Source organism: Macrobrachium nipponense, chromosome 9 (assembly GCF_015104395.2).
Source record: "Macrobrachium nipponense isolate FS-2020 chromosome 9, ASM1510439v2, whole genome shotgun sequence".
NCBI classification, from domain to species: Eukaryota; Metazoa; Arthropoda; class Malacostraca; order Decapoda; family Palaemonidae; genus Macrobrachium; species Macrobrachium nipponense.
This window is the reverse complement of record NC_061110.1, coordinates 23189092-23213545: the sequence shown is the minus strand read 5'-3', so window position 1 is coordinate 23213545 and position 24454 is coordinate 23189092. Positions and strand designations below refer to the sequence as shown.

The 24454-nt window shown below is 42.1% G+C and overlaps 1 protein-coding gene across 1 annotated transcript in view; it reads right to left on the bottom strand.

Annotated features, from left to right (window-relative positions):
• The window catches only part of LOC135218407 (GATOR1 complex protein NPRL2-like), a 38016-nt gene that overhangs the window by 12526 nt on the left and 1036 nt on the right, over positions 1 to 24454 (bottom strand). The window contains exons 2-3 of the mRNA XM_064254707.1: positions 20255 to 20991; positions 6990 to 7178 (exon numbers count right to left, since the gene is read on the bottom strand). Coding sequence (XP_064110777.1) covers positions 6990 to 7178; positions 20255 to 20989 — 924 coding nt within the window. The 5' untranslated portion in view covers positions 20990 to 20991. The remainder of the gene's footprint in view (positions 1 to 6989; positions 7179 to 20254; positions 20992 to 24454) is intronic.

The following is a 24454-nucleotide window of genomic DNA, read 5'->3' as shown; positions in this document are numbered from 1 at the left end:
CATATCTGGTCTCTTGACCGAACACCATAAGTTCTCCGCAGAACCTCTACAATTCCTTGTTCTTCGAAGGTATTCTCTTAGAGCCCTGACAGGACACAGGGACTCTTTTTGGCTCTTGACCAATAATCTCCGCCATACCCTTGATCTCGAACGTCTTGGGCCAAGGGTTTGGGGGGAGGGGTTTTCTCATTCTTAGCCAGAAACGTCATTCCCATAGAGCAGACCGCGTATGCCCTTTGAAGCCGACGTGCTTACTAATAGCTTGTATCTCGCTAACTCTCTTCGCCATGGCCAGAGCAGTTAGGAATACAGTCTTCTTCGTCAAGTCTCGCAAAGATGCAGTGTGAAGAGGTTCAAAGCGACTTGACATTAAAAACTTTAGGACCACGTCTAAGTTCCAAGAAGGCAACTTAGGAAGAGGCACCTTGGTGGTCTCAAAAGATCTCAATAGATCATGGAGATCTTTGTTATTGGCTAGGTCTAGACCTCTATGACGAAAAACTACAGATAAAACACTTCTGTAGCCCTTAATCGTCGACACTGCAAGCTTCAAATCTCGTCTGAGATAAAGTAGGAAGTCGGCGATCTGGCTCACAGAGGTCGTGGTAGAGGAAACTCCTTTCTTCTTACACCAGCTCCTAAAAGCTGCCCACTTCGATTGGTAAACCGCGATTGATGATGTTCTCCTCGCGGTGGCTATAGCTTTAGCCACAGGTTTCGAAAAACCTCTCGCTCTGGCCAGCTTCTGGATTGTCTGAACGCAGTCAGACTCAGAGCGGAGAGGTTTTTGTGGTACCTCTCGAAGTGGGGCTGTTTGAGTAGATCTCTCCTTAAAGGAAGAGATCTCGGAAAATCTACCAGGAATGACATCACTTCTGTGAACCAGTCTGCTGCGGGCCAAAAGGGGGCGATCAACGTTAACCTCGTCCCTTCCGAAGCTGCAAACTTTCTCATCACTTCCCCCAGGATCTTGAAGGGGGGAAATGCGTAGAGATCTAGACCCGTCCAATCCCATAAAAGGGCGTCTACTGCTACTGCTCCCGGATCGAGAACCGGGGAGCAGTAAAGAGGAAGTCTCGCCATTCTTGAAGTAGCGAAAATGTCCACCAAAGGACATCCCCAAAGACCCCACAGCTCCTGGCATACGTCCTGATTGAGGGTCCACTCTGTCGGCAGCAACTGTCCTTGTCGACTGAGGAGATCCGCACGGACGTTCTCGACTCCGGCAATGAACCTTGTCAAGATCGTGATCTCTCTCGCCTTTGCCCAAAGCAGAATCTCTTTCGCTAGAGCGAACAGGGAGCGAGAGTGCGTTCCTCCTTGCTTCTTCAAGTATGCCAGGGCTGTGGTGTTGTCCGAGTTGACTTGGACTACGCGACGGGAGACTTTGTCTTGAAAGAACCGGAGCGCTAACTGAACAGCTGCCAGCTCTTTGAAGTTGATATGCCAGGCTACCTGTTCCCCTCTCCAGGTGCCTGACACTTCCTCCCCCCCTAGTGTTGCTCCCCACCCCGTGGATGACACGTCGGAGAACAACACTAGGTCGGGGTTCTGAAGCTTGAGGGACATGCCCTCCGACAGCTTCAACTGATCGAGCCACCATCTTAGATGGCTCTTTACCTCTTCTGAGATGTTTAATATAATTTCGAGGTTGTCCTTGTCTGTCCAGCTGTCTGACAGGAAGAACTGAAGAGGTCGGAGGTGTAGCCTCCCCAGGGAAACAAACTTCTCCAGCGAGGAAATGGTCCCCAGCAGACTCATCCATTCCCTCACCGAGCATGAATCCTTCCCTAGAAAGGCTGACACTTTTTCTATGCCTTGTTGCTGACGTTCCTGGGACGGAAAAGCCCGAAAAGCCACTGAATCCATCTGAATCCCCCAGATACACGATGGACTGTGTTGGGGTCAGATGTGACTTTTCGAAGTTCACCAGAAGTCCCAGGGACGCAGCTAAAGACAGAGTCGTTTGCAGGTCCTTCTGGCACCGGGTCTGCGAAGAGGCTCGTATGAGCCAGTCGTCCAGATAGAGCGAGATCCTGATGTTGGAAAGATGGAGCCACCTCGCCACATTCTTCATTAAGATGGTGAACACAAAAGGGGCCGTACTCAGTCCGAAACAAAGAGCCCTGAACTGAAAGACTTTTCCTTTCAGGACGAACCGAAGATACTTCATAGATTGGGGATGTATCGGGACGTGAAAGTAGGCGTCCTGAAGGTCGAGTGATACCATCCAATCTCCAGGTCTTAAGGCCCCCAGAACTGACTGAGGTGTCTCCATCTTGAACCTCTGCTTCTCTATAAAGAGGTTCAGACGACTTACGTCCAAGACCGGCCGCCACCCTCCCGACTGTTTCGGAACTAGAAACAATCTGTTGTAAAATCCTGGCGTTGCCAGGTCTAAGACCTGTTCCACTGCTCGCTTCTCGAGCATCTGCTCGAGCAGGTCGAAAAGTATCTTCCGCTTTTCTCGAGGATACGACGGGGACAAGTCCCTGGGAGTGGAAGTCAGCGGGGGCGGCTTTACAAAAGGGATTTTGTACCCCTTCTCTATGATGTTGAGAGACCAGGTGTCCGCCTCTCTCTCTCCAGGCTTCTCCAAACAACTGCAGCCTGGCTCCTACCGGTGACTGAAGGAAGGATCTCTCACTTCTTGCCCCTAGACTTAGCCGGGGCTCTACCTCTAGGAAGACTTCTTCCTCGGGGCGAAGATCTAGCTGAAGTACCTCCACGAAAGGGCTCCTGAAGACGTGGAAGGGCCAGTAGGACGTCGCGACGACTGAGCCAAAAGGTCTTGAGTGGCTTTTTCTTGAAGGCTTACTGCCAGATCCTTCACCATAGCCTGGGGGAAGAGATGGCTCGAAAAATGCGCATACAAAAGCTCTGCCCTCTGTGCGGGAGAGACAGACTTAGCTGCAAAATTGCAATAAAGTGATCTCTTCTTTAAAACGCCTGCTGAAAAATTAGAGGCTAACTCCTCCGAGCCATCCCTGACGGCCTTGTCCATGCACGACAATACACTGGACAGCTCCCCGAGGCTAATCGAATCTGGCTTACGAGACTGGTTGTCTAACACTCCCAGACACCAGTCTAAGAAGTTGAAGACTTCCAAGGACCTGAAAAGGCCCTTCAAAAGATGATCCAGTTCAGAAGTCGTCCACGAAACCTTCGCTGAAGCTAAGAGAGATCTCCTAGAGGCATCCACAACACTGGCGAAATCTCCTTGCGCCGAAGTAGGAACTTTCAGTCCCAACTCTTCACCAGTTTTGTGCCACATCCCTGCCTTACCGCTAAGCCTAGATGGAGGCAGGGCGAAAGTGGTCCTTCCTTGTGCCTTCCTAGATTCCATCCAGGTATTAACCTTACGGAAAGCCCTCTTGGTCGATAGCGAAGTCTTCATCTTAACAAAACCAGGTGTTTTGCTTGCTTTCGACGAAGAAAACTGCGAGGGAGGAGAAGGCGGAGCAGAAGGAAGGAAGGTATCCCCGAACGAATCACGGAGAAGCCGAGCTAAGACTTGGTAGTCCGAAGAAGCAGACGTCGAAGGTTGTTCTCCGTCAACCTCTTCAGAAGAGCAGCTTAACTCCCCTTCTTCCTTACCAGAGTGAAACCCCGAAGGAAGAGGCAAAAGACCCTTCGCTCCGAGTCTCATATCTGACCGATGTCGAGAAGAAGTGGGGAGCGGACCCGAACCAGAATCCTTCACAGTCACAGGGTCAACCAAAGATTGAGGGGAACGTGATGTTGCACGCAGTCGTGAAGCGTCAGCAAGAGACTCGGGAAAAGCGTCCGAGTGAGAGCGAACTTCCACGTTCGCGTCCAAAGCGCATTTACGAACTCCTCTACAAGCGTCCAGCGGAGCGTCCATCCTAGCGTCCATCCGAGCGTCCAGCGAAGCGTCCAAACAAGCGTCGAGCGAAGCGTCCCTCCGAACGTCACGCGAAGCGTCCTTACGAATGTCCCGCGAAGATACCGGAACTGCAATCTGACGAGCGTCACATTGATCGTCGACGAGGAGCAGAAAAGGAAGACGCTCTTTCCTTATTACGAGGATCCACACGTACTGAAGTCCATCCAACAGGCTCAACTTCGTCGTCCGCAAAAGCGTCGAGATCGGAATGCCGATCGTCCTCTCGCCGAGAAGAGAGGGGAGCGCGATGAGACCTCTCTCTCTCCAAGGGAGCAAGAGTCAAATGACATCTACCGCCACCTCTAGACGAACACTGGGGAGAAGAATGAAGTCTAGAGGGCGAAACAACCGGAGACGGGGAAGAACGAGGAGAAGGCGGAGGAGACTGTCTGGTCCTTTTGACCGGCAGTCTGTCGTCCTTCCTGCGACGAGGAACCGTCTCCCTCTGCTTAAGCAAAGCATCCGGTTGACGTTGCATAGCGAGTATAACTTCAGTCTGAGAAGTCTCCTTGCGAGGAGAAGAGCTGTGCCTGTGAGAAGGCAAGGGGACGCCTTCTTCCTTCTCACAGGAAAACCCCTGGCTCTAGAGCGACTGGGGCGCTCGAAGGCGTCATCGTCAGATGATGTCCTAGTCTTCTTCTAGGGCGGAAAAGCTACGCTTTCCAGAGAAGACCACCAATCAGACAAAGCATGATGTGAAGCATCTTGATCTTGAAAGGTCCTCTTCAGAAGCCGCGAATCCGGACGAGATTACCACCCCTTGCGCGGGGAGGACGCGTCGGAGGACGAAAAACAATCCTTAAGGAGGCGTGCTCGAGCACGCTCCTTAGCAGCCTGGGAAGCATCTACAGGAGCTGCTGAAGGGACGTCAGATCGGTGGGGGATCCCCGTAACCCTCCTTCGGCCTTCGACATGCCCTCTCCCTGAGTCCTGGGAGTCCGGCAGAGGTCCCAGCCTAGAGGCGCTATAGGGCCGATCTGACGCCCCCTCCACTTCACTAGGGGCACTATCACTGCACTTAGCACTTTGCCTATTTTCAAGGGCAAGCACTTTGGATTCGAGCATTTTCAAAGAATCCAAAATAAGCGAAAGGGCATTACCCTCCGCAGACACCACTTGAGGGCCCGAAGGCAACACTATGGGGTTAGGAGTCACAAACTCTACAGGAGGGTTAGAAGGGGATACATTCATACCCTGTCTGCTACCTGATTTACTCCTGGAGGAAGACCTCCTGATCTTGTCACGCTCTAATTTATTAACGTAGGATTCATACGTCTTCCATTGCACATCAGTCAAACTTTCGCATTCAGTGCAGCGAAAATCATACATACAAACTTGTCCCCTACAACCTTTACATACTGTGTGAGGATCAACCAAAGCCTTTGGTAGCCTCACCTTACATTCATCCTTCATACACACCCTGGCGCTAGCTGAACTAGACCCAGACATCTTATTTAAGGAAAAAACCAAGCCAAAATCTAAACAATCCAAAGTCAACGTATGCCTAGCTATCGATCCAATATCAAAAAACCAAAAAGTCAAGAGGATACTTAAGCAAGGACAGTTTTCCAAAATCCTGAGGCGGAGGTGCTGTAAACAGTTGTTTACAACACCGGCGACAGAAGAAATCTGATAGAAAATGGGAATGGTTCCTGATACCCGCCTCCCAGCGGCGGGAATGGGTACTAACCACCCTACTCCCACTACGTGTGTCGTAAGTTTTTAGAAATTCTGTCGGACTTCAGAGAATACAGCTATATATATATCTGACAGGTAAGTTTCATGAACAAAATACAACTTTGCGGCTGGAAATGGAACTCCATAATACTCCTTAGGAATAAATAAAGTCACTTGAGCTGAAATAGATCATTAACCAGTTGGAATTCTGCAGTATGCCCTTTCTTGGCTGACAATTTCTCATTCCAAGATGTCAACAACAAACTTGAACTTATCTATTTTACTATGAGAAGAGATTAGGAAAAGGTTGTGTCACCATCTCCAAGAAGGTTTATTGAGATGGAATGAGGCATGCCTTCTTTCTATCTTTGAATTCCTAGGGAATTGTACATGGAAAGAATATACATTAAAGATGATCTGTAAAATTATTAAACATTTTGACGTGAAGAGACCAAGTACTTCTGAGGAGAAATTTTTTTATAGTGAGACCAGGATAAAATAAGTCACTGTGGCCTGAATGAAGACATGGGGAATTTTAAAAGGCTGAAGTAATGGCAGTCAAACTTTAGAACTTTTATCTTAAAACAATATAAAAAAAACTCTGGAACATATACCACCATTACTCGTGGACAATTCACCTATTTGTGGTATTTTTCTATGAGAAACATCCACAAATTCCTGGTTTTTTATCAATTTCATCATAGAACACACTTTTTGTGATATGTACAACCATTAAAAAACAAGATATAAATATTTTTAGTTGGTTTTTCATTAGTTTTAACGAAAACACAGGCAGTTTTAAGCATTTTTATAAGGGTTTCAACTATTCATGGGTTCTAGCTATTTGCGGAGCGGGGGGGGGTTTGTCGTCTAGTGCGCATCCCCTGCGAATACAGGGGTAACACTAGTATTTTCTTTAATGAATTGATATTACTGCTGTTTACATTAATTAATATTTGACAATTAGTAAATCGTTTATTTATCATACAAAAAACATGCATCTCTGTAAAACAGATATAATTATTATTTTAATTATATGATATAATTAACTTTATTAAACTTACTAATACAATATTAATCAAAATATATTAATATTTAAAAATTAGTAAATAATTCTTGCATCATAAAAATGTATTTAGTCGTGATAATAACATCAAAATACACTAATTAGTGAATATTCATCGTTGGAAAAACCCACAAATAGGCGAATTTCCTGCAAATAATGGGTAGATATAGTCCACACAAAAATCCGTGAATCTTGAGAACTGTATATATACAGTGCTGTGTACACCAGAATTCATTCTCAAATTAATTTCTTTTAAAAAATAATTACATACTTAAAACCATGTAAAAGTTACTAAATTAACATTGCAATTGTGTACAAAATATAACTCCTCATCCTTACCTTAACTAAATTACTTTCAACATCAGCCATTGCAGCAATTTTTGCAATATGTGAGAATCCATCAATATAAGGAAGAATCTGCTGAGTTGTCAAGTCCCAGTGATCACCTCTACTGAAGACACGTTCAGAAGTAAGAATTGGCACATGGTGATCCAGTACATGAGGGGGGTCTGGCAGGATACCAACAACCTGTTCAAGTACAGCACAATGAAAATAGGTTTTGACATAGAAAAAACCTATTTTTGGTAGTCGCTGTTGAGTCCTCAAGGAATATCCTTTCCCTGGTTTATCCAGAGCTCCATGGTGACCAGACTAATGTCAAAGAATTCGCTTAACTGGTCTTATGGACGGGTATTATGCCGCAATGATAAACCTTATAACACGTGATAAGAGTATAAATGGATTTAGGATAAGAGGGCACTTTCTATTATCCTCAGCAAATGCTAATACCCAATTTTCCTTGTGCGTCAAAACCACAAGAAGTGGTTATGAGCACACTCATCGACATATTGTTTACATATGACCAAAATCCGACCAAGATGTAATTCTTTTCTGTTGGTCAATGTAGGATGATGCCATACCCAAAACCAGTCTTTTCATCAGGGAAGTGGGAGGGTTTTGAGGACTCAACGGCAACTACCAAAAATGGGTTTTTCCTATGTCAAAACCTGTTTTTTGATAGCATAGTCGCGGTCTCGTCCTCAAAGTGCTTTACAAAGAAACTGACAAGTGATGAAAAGCTCTTGGATTCTAATCATAAAAAGCCAAAAACATTTTTGGTCCAGTGTCAAGCCACTAGTTTCAAGGCCCCATTCTTTACTCCAAATGCCTTTATGTTGGGCAGCAAAGAACAAGAAACTCAGTGCAAACTTACATTTTTTAAGGTGAAGTTCTGTGGTGACTTACCTAAGCATATTCGCCTGTTGGGAAGACCCGTGGTTTGCCGCTGTAACACCTATGAGTCAAGAATACTGATGCCACCTACCAGTACACAGTGTAGTCAAATTTGTTCAAGCTTGTGGCAAGTGCTGCTAGTGTAGGAAAAGAAAAAAAGGACTTCTTGGGATGTCTGCCATGACCTCTAGGTTAACCTTAAATGCATGAACTGGGCATAATGTTATGTCGGCTAATTGTAGTTTACTTCTTTGCTTGATTTTCTTGTCCCCATCTACGAGAGCCCAGTTTGCTAATATAGGCAGTCGCCGGTTATCGGCGGACTTGGTTAATGGTGATCCGGTTTTATGGGGCTTGTCTAGCACCATAAAATCAGTGATGTATGGCCCTATGACAGGCCAAGTTTGCCAAGTTTGCCAAGTTTCAGTTACCTATTGGCACCATAACCAAAACTTGGCGCCGTAAGTGCCATAAATTGCTGAGTTTCAGTTATTGGCAGTTTGTGCTTATCAGCATCCCACCGAGAATGGAACCCCCCCCGATAACCGGATACTGCCTGTACTAGCTCCTAATGCTAATGCAATCAAGAATATTGCATACTGTATATTGTGAGTTGTGGTTGTCCCCTCTAAGAGGAAGACTCGTGGTTTGTATCAGGTCCACTGAATTGTGGGGATGATCGAAGTCTAAGCACCTTGTTCAGGACAAAGTAACTGGAACCCTTCTAGAGTGGATCTTTGTAGTGCAAAGGACCATAGAAGGGAAGTGATACCTCCTATACTAGTCAAATCACAAAATCATAAATCAATAATTCTGTTAATGCTGCCTTGTATTCCATAGTTGCTGTAACCACAAGGCGTTTTATTTCAAAAGGGATAAAAAAATTTTTAATTTGTTTCCCTAAAATTTTTACTGGGCTCTCGGTATGGATATAATGTAACTGTATCTTCCAGATATATAAAGTCTGTAATTTTTGCACTAGGTACCTAGCAATGCTGGACGAGTAATTTTCATGGTAGGTATAGATAATATTTAAGAAAATCCACACGTGAAGGTCTTGGCTTTGAAAGGAGGATCCTTAAAACTACTTTCCCTCATACTAACTTGGATAAAACAACAGACAATTCAGTTTTGGAATTTATCTCTTCGCCCGTTATTAAAGTAATAGGAACCAATGCCTGTTTGGCCAGTTTGGGGCTATTAAGTAAGTTGATACTAAGTAGGTTAAGAGCGTGCTCAACACCCTCGAAATCTGGAATTATGGAAGAAAGGGTATATCGTCCTCCATTTGTTGCAGTCTTGTAAGAAGGCATCTCTTGCTGTTGATTGCTTGGCAGTTTGTGATTCTCATATGTGGCGAACAGGTTCACTTCCATTTGTGGAAGCATGTTGTCTATTTCTGTAAGGGTGGTTGTCCAATTCCACTCTGTTGATGCTGTCATTTTCCTTGACAGGGAGTCTACTATTACACTGAGACACACTGTAAGGTGAATTGCAGACAAGTACCACTTCCTTTCTTGCCCCATCGAGGATGGCTAAATCACCATACCGAGAGGAGGTGAGTATCATCCTGTTAATGTAGGACACTGCAGCCATGTTGTCTATAACCAACTAAATGTCGCTTTTTCTGGAGGTTTGAGTTTTTTGAGAGACAGAAAGACGGCCATCAGCTCCAGGATATTGATATGACAAATCCTTGGCGTAGCTGAACACCTCCCTACCACCTGATGCTCCTCCCAATGTCCTCCCAACCTGTCAACAAGGCAAATCTGTGTATTGTCATTAATACAGACTGAGGAGTCAGGGTGACCTGTATTGCCAGAGATTCCTTCCAGGATCAAGGCCAAAGTATCTCCCCAACTTTTTCAATCTTTTGATGAGGTCGGTCTCACCATCTTGTACGTTGCATGCAAAGTCATATTCATTTGTCGTAATCCAAGTATTGGATCTATTATTGATGCAAATTACAACAGTTTTGATATTTGTAATAGATTCTATTTGAAATCCATGTTCATTTAAGCCCTTTGAGGTTTAAGTTAGTTTTGACAGCCGTATATGGCTGTTCGGTATGTCTTTTTGCACTAGATGTGTCAAATTTTAATTTTAATTGTTATACCATTTCGACTAAAATCCTATTTAGTAACTTGTTTAGTTACCCCAAACCACTGTTTTTAAATGGCTTTAGGTTATCTAATTATGCCTAGGATACTGTCTGTATCCCATCCTGGGCTATTTGGGCTAAACTACCACTTAGTACACCAACAGTAGGATGTTTCCTAAATTGTTCTCTCTTAGTCAGTATAGGGCATTGCCTAATCCAGATTATTCTAGATCAAATCTAAAGGCTATAAAAAAACAGAAAGTTACTTAAGTGTAAATTCATAGTTAGGCCAAGAACTTTTGTCTAACTCAGACTGTTTATATCTAGCCCTAGGCTATTGAGTCTACTATATAAAACAGTATCTTTCCAATATGAAAATCACTGATGTGAAATTTTATAGCTAAGCTATCACCTAGTGTTGATTATTGTCTAATCCTGATTAATTAATTTACCTTTAAAGGTATGGGATTACCAGGTGTAATTTGCAGCCTTCAAGATAGGCTACTACCTCATAGTCCATTTGGTCTGTATTGTAGTATTTGGTTTATATTAAACAGTAAATTACTGATATGGAACTTTACTGTTAGGTTATCACCTAGTGTAGATTATTGTCTAGCCCAAATTAACTATTTTTGGTCTAGATTATTTAATTCCCTTTTAATGGTATGCACATGCACTGCCTCAACCTATAGCCTAACAGGATATGCCCTCAAATTGTTACCTTAATTCAGGTTACTGCCTAATCCAGGTTTTTTCTTTTTGTTCACCCTTAAGGATACGTAATCCTAGTTTACAGGTAACAGACAATATCTACTACAGTCTATGTAACATATTCTCACCGAATTGACGCAGATTGTAGGCTACTGCCTGGTAGTCCATTGCCGACATCATTATCTGAACAGATTACAGTAATACCCCGAACTTATGCGAGGTTAGGTTCCACACCCCCTCGCATAAGGTGAATTTTTGCATAAGTTTGGCACAGTCTCTAAAAATGCTAATAAATGCTTACTTCTAGAGTTTGAACACTTAATAAGACCCTAATCATGCTCCCTAAATATTAAGCTAACTTTTAAATGAAATTAAAGTTACTGTAATTTCATTTAAAAGTTATCTTAATATACTACCAATAAAAAAAGAAATAAGTGGTTGGCAAAAATATAGGAGTGTGTGAAGATCACGTGCATACAACATAGTTCTCTCTTCTTTCCCCCTTCTGACCAACCAATCTATTTTTAGAAGTCTTCTCAACCACTTTTAAGAAATAATTTGTTCTGTCTCTTTCTCTGTTTCTGAAATTCCTTTTCATGAACAAACAGTATTTTTTATTTGTTGTTTCTGAAATTCCTTTTCATGAACAAACAGTGCTTTTTTTTTATTTGGACTAATACAACTCTTAGTTATGGGTCTCTTTTAGAACAGGCATTTACAGTTCTAGAAGATAAAAGGTAAAATCAGATCAATTAAAATTTATCTATGCCATTGTTAACTACAACAGAGAGAGAAAGCTTGAAACTTATAAATTACATAAAAAAAAAACTTAACAAACACTTTTTAGGGCTTCTCCAGGATTTGAAAATGTTGCATTTGCATTTGCTTGTCTGTTAGATACTCGCGTATGATAATTAGTTAGGTTCCAATGAAAAGTTTGTGCTATTGTGAATTTGGGCAACTCGAATCACGTATGATTGAGGTATTACTGTATCTATTATTAATAATAATTGTGGAACATTTCTTTAGATAAAACTAACAAATAAAATTATAACTTCTTCAAAACAACAATTGCTTCTATAAACAGCTAACAATCACAAATTGTAAGAAGCACCGATGTGTCCTGGCCAGTTTTCGGCTCATTAAAATCATTGTTCCACGGTCTAAACTAAAATATTTTTAGATAGAACTTGAAATTACATCGCTAGCACTGACGAGTACTGGCGAAAAACGATGGTTTACGGTTTTTCATGCACATTAAAATCTTTGTTCCACATTATAAACTAAAAAAATTTTTAACTGAAAATTAAAATGATATTGTTAGAATACAATAAAGTTTTGTACATACTTACCCGGCAGATATATACTTAGCTTGTGTCTCCGACGTCCGACAGAAATTCGAATTTCGCGGCACACGCTGCAGGTAGGTCAGGTGATCTACCCCCCTGCCGCTGGGTGGCAGGAATAGGAACCATTCCCGTTCTAGAACCAGATTTTCTCTTCCACCTGTCTCCTGAGGGGAGGCTGGGTGGGCCATTCATCGTATATATCTGCCAGGTAAGTATGTACAAAACTTTATTGTATTCTAACAATATCATTTTTGTACATGCAACTTCCCTGGCAGATATATACTTAGCTGATTGACACCCTTGGTGGTGGGTAAGAGACAACTATTTACTGAATAGACAGGTAAACAACATACGTTGTAGGTAATAAATAAATAAAACCTTGGTTCCTACTTGTTCAGGCGGAAGATTCCATGGCTAATGCCATGGAATCTTCTTCGCCTCAAGAGCCTCAGCGAGGATGTGACCTATGGCTAAGAGTTCTTGTGGGTCTGTCAATGGGGTCTTATCCATTACTCGACAGAGCCTCTTACATGACAATATGCCTATGCCTAGTGGCATAATTAAGGAGCACAACACCGATCCCGATCACCTGATCCTAACACGAGGGTTAGTGCTTAAGTTGAAAAGAGTTATCCCCAAACTCCTTTCAAACAACCCAAAGAAAAAACACGACGTTAAATAAAATTTAACTCACTAGTTAAGGATCAGTATCGGCTCCCTATCCCAGCAATGTATCCGCAGACACGTATCAACCAAGAGAGAAGGATCTCTCGTAGGTTATCTTGACATCCTTCGGATAATGGGAAGTCAACACAGAGTTGCATCTCCCGTATGTGACAGCTAATATGTCCTTATGACATATTGTTAAGGAAAGAACAAGAATTCAGAAAAGATTGCACTTCATGCACTTTTAATTCTCAGCTGTTTGAAGGAATCATCAATGCACTTATCAAGTGCTTAGGAGATCACATTGTCTCAAAGAAGGCCAGGGCGTTCTTTGATATAGATCTCTTCTGGGTGAAGCCTGGAGCCTGGCTAGCGCCTCGCGCCTGGCTGGAGCCTTGCGCCTGAATGGCGCCTAGAGCCTGGCTGGAGCCTCGCGCCTGGCTGGCGCCTGATTGGCTCCTCCCTCCTGGCTAGCGCCTCGCGCCTGGCTGGAGCCTTGCGTCTGGCTGGTGCCTTGCGCCTGGAGCCTAGCAGAAGACTTCATGATTACTGTCTATGAGTCTGCATGCCTCAAGAGTTTCAGCGAGGTAGGGACCTATGACTGACAAACCCTTCTGGATCATGTCAATGGGGGCTAGCCCGCTTACACGACAGAGCCTTCTCGGATCGTGCCAATGGGGGCTGACCCACTTACATGGCAGAGCCTTACCAGTATCATATCAATGGGGACTAGCCCTCTTACATGACAGAGCTTTAGGTTTCTCTTTACTGGAAGGAGCCTTCGCCTGGATGGATCCTCAATCCTGACTGGAGCCTAGCCTTGAAGGAGCCTGGCGGCTCCTAGTCTGGCTCCTAGAGGCTGGCTCCTAGAGGCTGCCTGCGCTCGCGCCTGGCTTGGCTCCTCCACACTTGCTGGAGCTTCGAGCTTGGAAGTGTCTCTAGGCTGTCTGGCGATGTCCACATCGGACACTCTTATATCTGTCCGATTTGTTCGCCTCTGGCACATTTGCGCCAGGTTGGAGGCCCGCTCCTTCTCAGTATCCGACCATGACAGAGTTCCTTAGAACTGTCCGCCTCTGGCGTTTTTCGCCTGTATTGGCATTTGGCGCCTGGCTGGCGCTACATTGTCCGAGAGTCCTGAACAACCACATAGTTTATCAGGAGACTGGAGAAGGGTGGAAGAAATTCTTCCCCTTTGAGCTTTTGGCCCCTGGCAAGGGGAGGTGATTGTAGTCAGCTACATCCAGTAGACGACAGGATATCTAACAATACGAGAGAGAAGAGTCTTCCTCCGAGGAGGATCCTTCGTGAATACTTCCTTTGCTAACGAGATCTCTTCTTACATGTTGATGAGGTTCCTCGTTGCAGAATCTTCCCTATCCTTGCCCAAAGGAAGGGAAGGAGTCTGGAAGTCGAATGAGACTCCGAGCTGAAATTGGGAGGAACCCTGATTTCTAGCTCTTATTGTATCCTTCTGAATACCTTCTGGGAAGCATTTCGAGCCCTCATCGCACCCCGAAGACTCTGTAGGCAAACGTTTAAACCATCTCTTCTTCTGTAGATGAAAATGTAAGTACCCTGCCTGGGCAACGAAACTTCTATCTGAAAGCGTTGCGTCAGGAATAGAGGGTTTTAGTTCTTTTGCCAGACATACTATGCTGGCAAGAACCCATTGCCGAGTCTCCATTGAATCTGATGCGAGATTCCAATACACAAAAAATTCACTTGTCTTCTTGGTCGTTTAGGGCTAAGAGAAACAAATAATTCCTTCATAAACTTTCTCAAAGAAGTTTGATGAGGAGCAGTTCCATTTTGTCGGAACACGGAATCTGTGGCCACAAAAAGATCCCATTCGAAGTACATGATATCCTACTCTTGTCGTACTGCGGTATCGTATAAGATCCCGAAGATCTTAATCCTCTGTTATCTCTAATTCCCCTTGTAGAGACAGAGTATAGCCTTTTACTGCGTTCTTTGATAGCAGATATATACATAGGTGATTCTTCCCTCTGAAAGTGAAGAAAAAACCTCGCTATGTGGTTCACAGAGGTATTGGAAGAGGACAGTTTCCTCATTCCATCTAGCACGATCTGCAGCAATTCTATGTCTTAGCCATGGCTATTGTCATTTACCTTGAAAAATCCTCTCATTCATGTCCACTTCTGGTCAGTCTGCACGCGGACAGACTCAGAGTGGAGAGGTTTTTCAGGTCTATTTATAATAGATTCTGATAGAATATCCAGATACTCTTGGAAAAGCCTTACGAAACATGCTGTGAGAAGAACGTGACTTCTGTGAATCCAACCTCTCTAAGGCCAAAATGAGGCATTCATCCTCTCTTCCTCTGACGCCCATTTATCTTAATATCTGTTAAGAATTTATAACTAGAGGAAAAAAGACTAAAGTTTATTCCCCTTCTTTAAATTAAAGATGTCGTATATTGCTACCTCTCTTGGTTCGAGGAAAAGGAAGCAGTCTATAGGAAGCCTGTTCGTCTTCTACCTTGCGAAGAGATCTATGAAGAAGACTTTCCGCAGGTTCTCACAACTCTTTTCAATAAATGTTAGACATACGTTAACAGTTATTATCTTCGATCGAGAAGGTTCTCACGGACATGCAAAATCTTGCATCGAACCTCTTAAGGATCGTTACGTTCCGTGTCTGTTCCCAAATAGGTTCTCTTTTGTTAACGCGAACAGGGGCGAAAAAAGAGATTCTCGATGCTCTTTGCGATATGAGAGAGTCATGGAATTGGCCTAAGTGACTAAAATAAATCATTTCATCATTCCTCGTAAGCGACCCCTTTCCGATTAAATGGGTAACGAAATCAGGAACGAATCTTGCCGTTACCGAGCCTGCTGTTTATCCCCAAACTCCTCGAGAGGCTACTGGACTCTTAGGTTAATAACTCGCTAAAACGAGAAAATATCTTGGATGGTGCTTCCGGCGCATTGCACCAGGCTGGCGCTTCTGGCGCAATTTGCGCCAGGCTGGCGCTTCTGACGCTTTGCGCCAGGCTGGCGCTTCCTTCTAGTTCTTTTTAGGTTATGTGCCAGAACATCTGTGCCTTTATGGTACCCGACATCCTTCACATGTTAATTCCATTCTTAGTAGGAAAAAACTTTTATATACGTAGTATCGTCCATTCAGGGAAACAACTTCTGCCACTAAGAGAATGTTTCCCATCCGACTCACCCATCTTCTCTTGAGCAATATCCGATTCTAAAAAGGTTGTGTGCGTTTCTCGAAAGGATTAGAGAATTATATTATATCGTGCTCTGCCGTATTAGAATCCTTTATAATACTGTCACATTGTGGTAAACAGCATTAATCTAGGAAACCTTTGTAAGGATACTAGGAATTCTGTAGTTAACTTCAGTATGTGCATAAGACTTGACCTTACCGTAGTCTTAAAGTGAATTCTCTACTACATTCATCTTCTCACTAAGCATGTACTCTAATAAGCCATGCTTTCGTAAGCAAGAGAGCATTATATAGAGTTCCGCTGCGTTAGAATCCTTTAATAATGTTACCTACGGTAAACAGCATTGAAATGTTGTAATATCTTTGTTATTGAAAGCTTCTTAGCAAAAGGCAGACAATATTTTATTTATGTGTGCTTAACTATCCCCTCAATCCGAGGCTAAAACCGCAATTGTAGGGGAGAGACACAGTTAGTCATTCCATCCCGCAGGAGAGAGACATGTACCAACCAATCATGACAGACACCTACATGGTACTGCGTTCAAGTGCGTTGGTCTAGCGATAGCAGTCTCCGTTAGCCGTCTGGCCTTACTCTTCCAGAGTTGCCAGCTACTCCATTCAATAAAGGAATCTTATAAAATTATTATCGAACTTCAGGAAGTTCTTATTAATGCATATTTAAGCGAAACAAGACTTTGATAAATCTAGAAGCTAAGTAGGAGTTGTCTTAACAATCCCTTTAGGCGTAGTCCTTCCTAGGAAATTCCTGGAAGGATACTGGTAATTGAGTTGCTCAGCAAAGAAGTAACTACGGTATGTGCTTATGATTTGCCGTATCGTATTCTCATACAGCAGATACTGTACTACCTTCTTTCCCTGCCGAGGCAGATAGAGAAAGGAAAAATTTTTTACTATCTTCGTTCTTTTCGTTAATAGAACGATAGAAAGAGTATATATATCTCCTTAAGGAAGGAAGTTAATCCAGGAACTCTTTAAATCTTCGTGATTTCCTCATAAATCGCGGAAGAGACAGAATTCCTGTTCATCTGTAGGGTTTACGGAAGGAAGTAAATATTTCCTATCCGCCATCATACCCAAACGTCGATGAGATTCTTATAAGAAAAACTCCCAAAGCTCTTGCCTCTTCATAACGAGGGAAGAGCATGAATGAAGGAGAGAGTCCGCACTGAGAGGAACTGCCAAACACAGGAGTCTTCTGAATAATGAAAAAATGGCTTCTCATAGTATCAGAATCCTTCTGACAAAAGCGACAGCCGCCTGTGCGACATCTTGCACCTTTGCCAGGGGAAAGTTGCTCAAGTTAAAAACTCAAAGAGGAGTCTCGTGACTGACCTCTCTCTCATAAGAAGATTTGGAATATTCTGGCGCCTGGCTCCTTGCGCCTAGCGCCTGGCTCCTTGCGCCTAGCACCTAGCGCCTGGAATGTTCCGCATGCTAGAAAGGAGACTCGCTCCTGGAACGTTCCGCTTGTGTGGAAGGTCCCGTGCGCCCTGATAGTTCCGAGCGCCTACTAGACCCCTTTTAGAAAGAGCCTCTTGCCCGGAAACGTTCAATGGAAGGATCGTTCTGATTGCCACTCTACTATAAGGCTCCTTGCTCTAGCCGTCTGTTTTTCTGGCGCAATTTGCGCCAGGCTAGCGCTTCGTCTCTTTGAAGGCGCCTTGCGCCAAGAAAAATTTTTCTAGAACGCGGCTCGCGCTCAGTTGCTGGAACGCAGCTCGCGTTTGGTTGTAGGAACGCGGCTCGCGTTTGGTTGTAGGAACGCGGCTCGCGCTAGTCTGTTTGCTGGAACGCCGCTCGCTGCTGGCTGTTGGAACGTGGCTCACGCTAGCTTGCTGGAACGCGGCTTCCTGGCTGGCTCTTGCTCAGTGTTCTCTTAGTTTTCTGAGAACACGCTAGATCATCCAAACTCCATACATATACATTCTTCGTCTTTTCGGATGTAAGACGAAGAGACGCACTTTTTTTTAAAGGATGCCTTTTCAATGGCTATCCTTGGCAGTCTGGGACGCTCTACAGAACCTGCCGAGGGGACGCCTGACCGGTGGGGATTCTCTGAAACCTCCTTACGGCTTTCGACATTCCTTCTCCTCTGGGTCTGTGAGCTTGGAAGAGGTCTAGACCTGGGAGCGAAACAGAGCCGATCAGACGCACCCTCCACTGCAATGGGGAACACTAGTAATCACTTCTTACCTTTTAATAGCTCGCATTTTGAGCCACAATCCTTGTCTTCAAATTGCAATTATGAATTTGAAGTTTCTGCGAAGTAAGAAGGTGATGAGGATGCAACACTACTAGTACTGTTAATACTCTAATTGCTCGTTAGTACGAGTATCCAAAAAACTTTTAAAAGAAACGTATCTAGTTACATACTTTACTGACTCCCTAAAGTAGGAAGTCAGTTTATTTCCTCAATCAATTCTAACACTTATTACACGTATTAATGAATAAATATTAATATTTCCCTTCCTTGCAAACTATGCGAGTGTCTACCGAAAATTTCGGTAGTTACACGTCATATATTCTTCGAAATTTTCGAAGCCAAATTCATTAAAAAGTTAGTAAAAGCGTATGCCGAACCAAAGACCCAGTACTTCCCTGCAAAAGACAGCCCAGAAGATCGATGGCGATGAAAAACGAAAATCAAGTCAGGAGGTAGCAACAACATATGTTGACACTACCGCGACAGAGAAAATCTGGTTCTAGAACGGGAATGGTTCCTATTCCTGCCACCCAGCGGCAGGGGGGTAGATCACCTGACCTACCTGCAGTGTGTGCCACGAAATTCGAATTTCTGTCGGACGTCGGAGACATAAGCTAAGTATATATCTGCCGGGGAAGTTGCATGTACAAAAATTGTACACTTAGCTTTCAACTTGTACGTTTCAATGAACCTAGGCAAGTGAAGAATTAAATTCTCAGATCTACCCTAACGATCATAAATTGTAAGAAGAGCCAAGGAAGTAAGCTGATTACCGCTTTTCACTCACAATAAATCAGTCTAAATAAAAAAATTTTAAACTGGAACTTGAAACTATGCACTTAGCTGAATCAATAAGCAAAGAATGGACTTCTCTGAGCTCTGGTTTCTTGCATGACCAAAGACAGGAATGGCATCTCGGTCAGATTTTGGTCATATGTAAATAATATGATGGTGCGTAAGCACACAACCACTTCTTCTCCTTGCAGTTTTGATGTAGTAGGAAAACTAGGTATTGGTGTTTGCTGAGGATAATAGAAAGTGCCCTCTTAACCTGAGTCCATTTATACTCTATCACGTGTTATAATGTTTATCATTACAACATAACACCTGGCCATAAGACCAGTTAAGAGAATTCAAAGGTACTCCTTAAGGACGAGACAACATCAATGCTATCAAAAATGTTATTTATCAACATGACACAATATATTTTGTTCATCAAATAATTCATACAAAAATATACATGGCAACTTCAAAGCCATTATACCTAAGAAAGCATAACATCTACATGTGGAGGAAGGTGTCTTTAAAGTAGGCCACTCAAACCATTGCTACTTATGGCATAACTGGCCATCTATATGTCAAGGGGAACAAAACTTTTATTACTGTGGCAGAACACAATGAGAAATTTAAACATTCAAGCAAGTACATACAGTATAATGAGTGAGAGAGGAATTAACCAAAATTAATGCAAAAAATTAATAAAACGATTGGCATACTACCTAAACAAATTTTCTAAAGATTGCAGCATAAAACTAACTTAGTGAGAAATTGGGAGCACAATGTTCTTGTGTTTTTATTACAACTTGATTTGCAAGTGCTTTTGTTTAAAAGACTTCTTACTTCATCTGCCCCTTGAAATAGCCAAGTAAAAGTTCTATTAAGGCAATGATTTTGTTATTAAATATGTTATTAAATATACAGTGAATACAAATTAACTGAGAATTTTTAATACACAACTGCCAATGTCAATACTTGTACTCTGAAAAAAGGGATCTCACCTACTTTTAACTACCTCTTATTGCAAACAGTTACATATTTATCCCTTGGTCCACTACTCTTGACCAGGCAAAATGACAAGCACACACATATGGGTCTACACTCTGCATACAAGCAGTATAGGACTGCCTATGAACATAAACAGAAACACAGATAATGAGGGTAAAAACTAATCAACAAATTTAAGTCTAATGGCACTGCGCATAAAACCCACAGCCATCTCTTATCTCACTGAAAAAGACAATTTATCAGATTACAGTCCTATATATGTACTATGTAATATTTTATAGATATGATTGTTCTTATATCTAACGTATTTTCAAATTAAATTATATCATACCTTAAGATGAAGAACTGAAGTGACATGGCCTTCTTTACTTGAGTTATCAAGTGACTTTCGGAGTTTATTTTCCGCATCTGATCCTTTCCTCAGTCCCCTAAAAGAATCAGCTGGTTTCTGATCACAAACCATGCTCACTCTTCTCTCTTGTAAGTCTAGGCCACATTTTCCATCAATTGTAAATCTTCTTTCACACAACATGCTGGGTCGTCGGTCACATTTCTCAAATCGTCGGTCACTGATATCACAGTTACTGAACTTTTTATCTCCAACATTAATTTTGATAGTACACTTTCCAGTAGCATTTAAGTCATCTAATATCTGTTTCAGTATACCTGGCATCTTTTCTTTGCTGTCATCATTTGACAAAAACCCATTATCCAACTCCAAGTTCTCTAAGTATTCTGACAATTTTTTCACAGCAGGTTCATAATGAACAGTACGAGCATTTGAATCAAACACAAAGCACAGATTGAAAATCAAAGCATTCCTCACATACCTGGGGTGCTTGATCTCATTGGGATAACCAGTAATTTTATGACCAAGTACATTAACAGTGATAATCCGCTTTTGTATCTGTGGCTTTGGAATAATATACACAGAGACAGCATCAAAGATATCTTTACTTACAGAGTTTTCAGGATATTGATACATAATCTTTGGTCCAGCTGTATTGTGAAACTCTGAAAAAAAAATGCTGAGGATTGGACCTTCCTTTCCACATTCTTCACCCATTCCTGAAATGGAAAAAAAAACAGGTATTTAAACAATAAACTTTCATAAAATGCTCTGGTAATTGCATTTGGTAACATGGTGCAGCATTTAATTAGCAACAGGTAAATGAGGGCAGCAGGGGAACAACCCATTCACTCGACTGTCAGCATTCACTTTGTCCAGCGACAGGGACAAGTGAAGAAAAATGCAAACTATCTTAGAATTGCAAAATGCTCCCATGAAAATGCAAAGCTTCATCTACAGTCAACCCCCAGGATTCACAGGAGATGAGTAACACAACCCCCTGCAAATAGCTGAAATCTGCAAATACTTGACACCCCTTTAAAAATGCTTCTAACTGCCTATTTTGATACTTTAAATACCAAACAACCCTCTAAAAATGCTTTAATATTTTAATAGTTTTATCAAGGAAAATGTATTTAGTCCCAAAAATATGACAATACAATAACTATTGAATATTTCTCTCTAAAAAAATTCCACAAATAGGCGAACTTTCTATGAATAATATGGATATACGTTCCCAAGAAAAATTTGGTAATAGGTGAAGCTGTGAATACGTGGGGGTCGACTGTATTTACATGGAGACATGATTGATAATGTTCTTCAAATCCCAAAATCCAAACCCCCATAAAGTGTGTGTGAGCTGGGAAAAGGATGAATCCTATAGCTTTTGCACAGCAAAACATAAGTGATATCAGGGCAGACATGGGGCTTGTGCTAGAGTTTGGCTTTCTTGTACTGTATTGCCCAACTTTAATAAATGGAGGGGAAAACAGATTCTTCATCTGAAAAGGGAATATGAACCAGCTTAGAAAGTATCAATTTTCTGCAATTATGTACACACAAACCTAACAATGCTTTACCATTTGCTACCAAATTTGTTAAGAGACAGAGGGAGTTGTATCTGCAAACTATAACTAGTCTGAGATAGGATACTCTGCTGTGTGACACCTCCATCTGACCAGACCAGCTGTTAGCTGCTGGAGAGAGAGAGAGAGAGAGAGAGAGAGAGAGAGAGAGAGAGAGAGAGAGAGAGAGAGAGAGAGAGAGAGAGAGAGAGAGAGAGAGAGAGAGAGAGAGAGCAACTAATCCTTTAATCCCCCAAGCCAAAGATGCTTTTCTGTCAATTGCATGTTAAGTCTACACATGTTGAATAACCACCATTGATCCTTAAAATATGGTGCCCAAGGACTTTTAAGCAAATCCCTCAAGTAGAAGTACTAAATGTGCTCTTCCACCAATCTCAGTACCTATGCCACTGAGTGGTTCCTCTTGAATGCCAGGGACAGAGTAATTCCTCAGACTTTGTAAGGCCTCCCCTACAGTAAAGAGCTGTATCCCTCTCCCAGCAATACAGTGAAACAATATTCTTGGACACCTCCTACTTGTGGTACATATGAAAAGTCTTTGACATATGAGCCTAAGATCTTGAATGTTAGAGGAAATGAAGGAAAAGAGGTATCAGTCACCTTTCATTTAACCGACCTTTCATCATATTAAACCTTAAGCAAGATGCTGTTTGGTCTTAGTGAACCTTGGAGAGTTGTGCAGCATATGAAGCAGACATCAGAGATTCTAAGTGGAGAGCATCCAAGGAATTGCAGGTAACATCCTTCTTGTAGAAAGAAGTCAAAGTATTCTGACAGTATCAGACATCTGCCTGAAGTACAGTGCCACCAAAAAATTCCTCCTGAGAGCTAGTAATAAGTAATGACCCTTACTTGGTGAATTATCTCTCAGGATATGGAGCAGAATACTGACCAAAGTCAGCTCTAACAACAGCAGCCTTGAAAATTCAAGCAGAGGACAGATGTCTCTACAGCTAAGGAGCCAAAGAAAAAGTGAAGCTCACTTTCTAGTGAGTGGGTGGGCCTCCAACCCCATACCTCAAATATAACTAATCGGGTACTTTGTACCACGATTCAACAACTGGATGAGATTTTGCTGAAGGTACATCCATATAAAAGACTTCCATTTTGATTTTGTGTCCTCATAGAAATTGCATTAAGTGCCTTACCATGATTATCCTTGCCTCCCAGTTTTCTCTTATTTCTTTATGACTTAATCTTGATACTTTAATATTGTCAAAGGTTTTACAAATTTGAAAGTTACCATTACAACATAATTTGCTGATTTCATTAATGTTATTGTTTACGTGTAACACCAATTTTTGTATGTGCTTTTTCAAGTGCCAATTGTTCTTCTGGTCTATCCCATTTGGTGCAAGTTGTGGTATCACTACAAAGTTGTGCATTTCCAACATTGCTGAATTTGTTATAGAACAATTGTCTTTCATTTAAAATGTAATATTGTTTGCTCATTCTTGTGTTATGACACCATTTCATTTTGATGAACCATTACTTTTTAATCAAAACTGTGAACAGTTGTTACTATTTCTTCATAAATGCTAAGAAATGATGTAGTTTAATTGTGATTAATGTTTCCTTAATATTTCACAACAATGGCATTCAATAAAAATGTTATATATTTTAGTTTTTATTATGATTCTAACAAATTTTATATTTATTACCACTAGAAATAACTTCCTTAGTTAACCCGGTATGGGCATCCGTGCTTATTGGTGGCATCAGTTAATGGCATTTTGGAACGTCATAACCAGATTTTTGGCATCGGTAGGTGGTTTATTGGCATCAGTAAGCTGTTTAGAGGTGTCGGTAAGCAGTTTATCAGCATCAGCAAGTGGTTTATCGGTTTTTTGGAAATTGATTTTTGCTTATTCGGGGAGTAAGCCTACAAACTACTTTGTTGTTATTGTTATTCTTGTTTTTGTTGGGGAGTAGAAAAGCCAATAAATATCTGAAAAAGGTGTTTCAGTTCAAGATACAGGAATTTTAAGAAAAGATATTTATGATTTATATATTAGAATGAAAATGTAAAAAATAAATAATGTGCGTGTTAAACAGTACAGAATAATTATTTCTAATAACATGTAACTTATTCATTTTAATTTTTGTTGGCAAAACAACGCTCTATTTGACCGTAGATTTTAGCATGCGCCCCAAGTAAGCTGGAGGTCGGATCATGCTTGCTCCAATAGCATTTGGTTGTTATTAAGGTTCATAGTATGCTGGCCATCCTGGAATGCTATCGTGCATGTGCAGTGTTCTAGGGGAGCTTTTGGTAAAAGTGGGTTTTCTTTCACTGGGTTAGGGTAAGTTAGGTTAGTAAGTTATTAAGTTAGCTAGGGAAGGTTTGGTTAGTAAAGATCCTTTTTCAATTGATTTCCTTAGCCAATCCCTTCTTGAACATATGGCTGCCATATGCCTTGTGTATGCAAGGAATCATTCCAGGGCGGCCATCATAACAACAACATGTCCGTTCTCTCAGCCTGTGTTTTACCCCACCCAAAAAACCCTGTTCCCAAAGGGTCCCCGATAAATTTGCAAGGCTAATAATAATTGACCAACAATAAACAATGCCACCTTCTTCATCAGCAACTCTAAA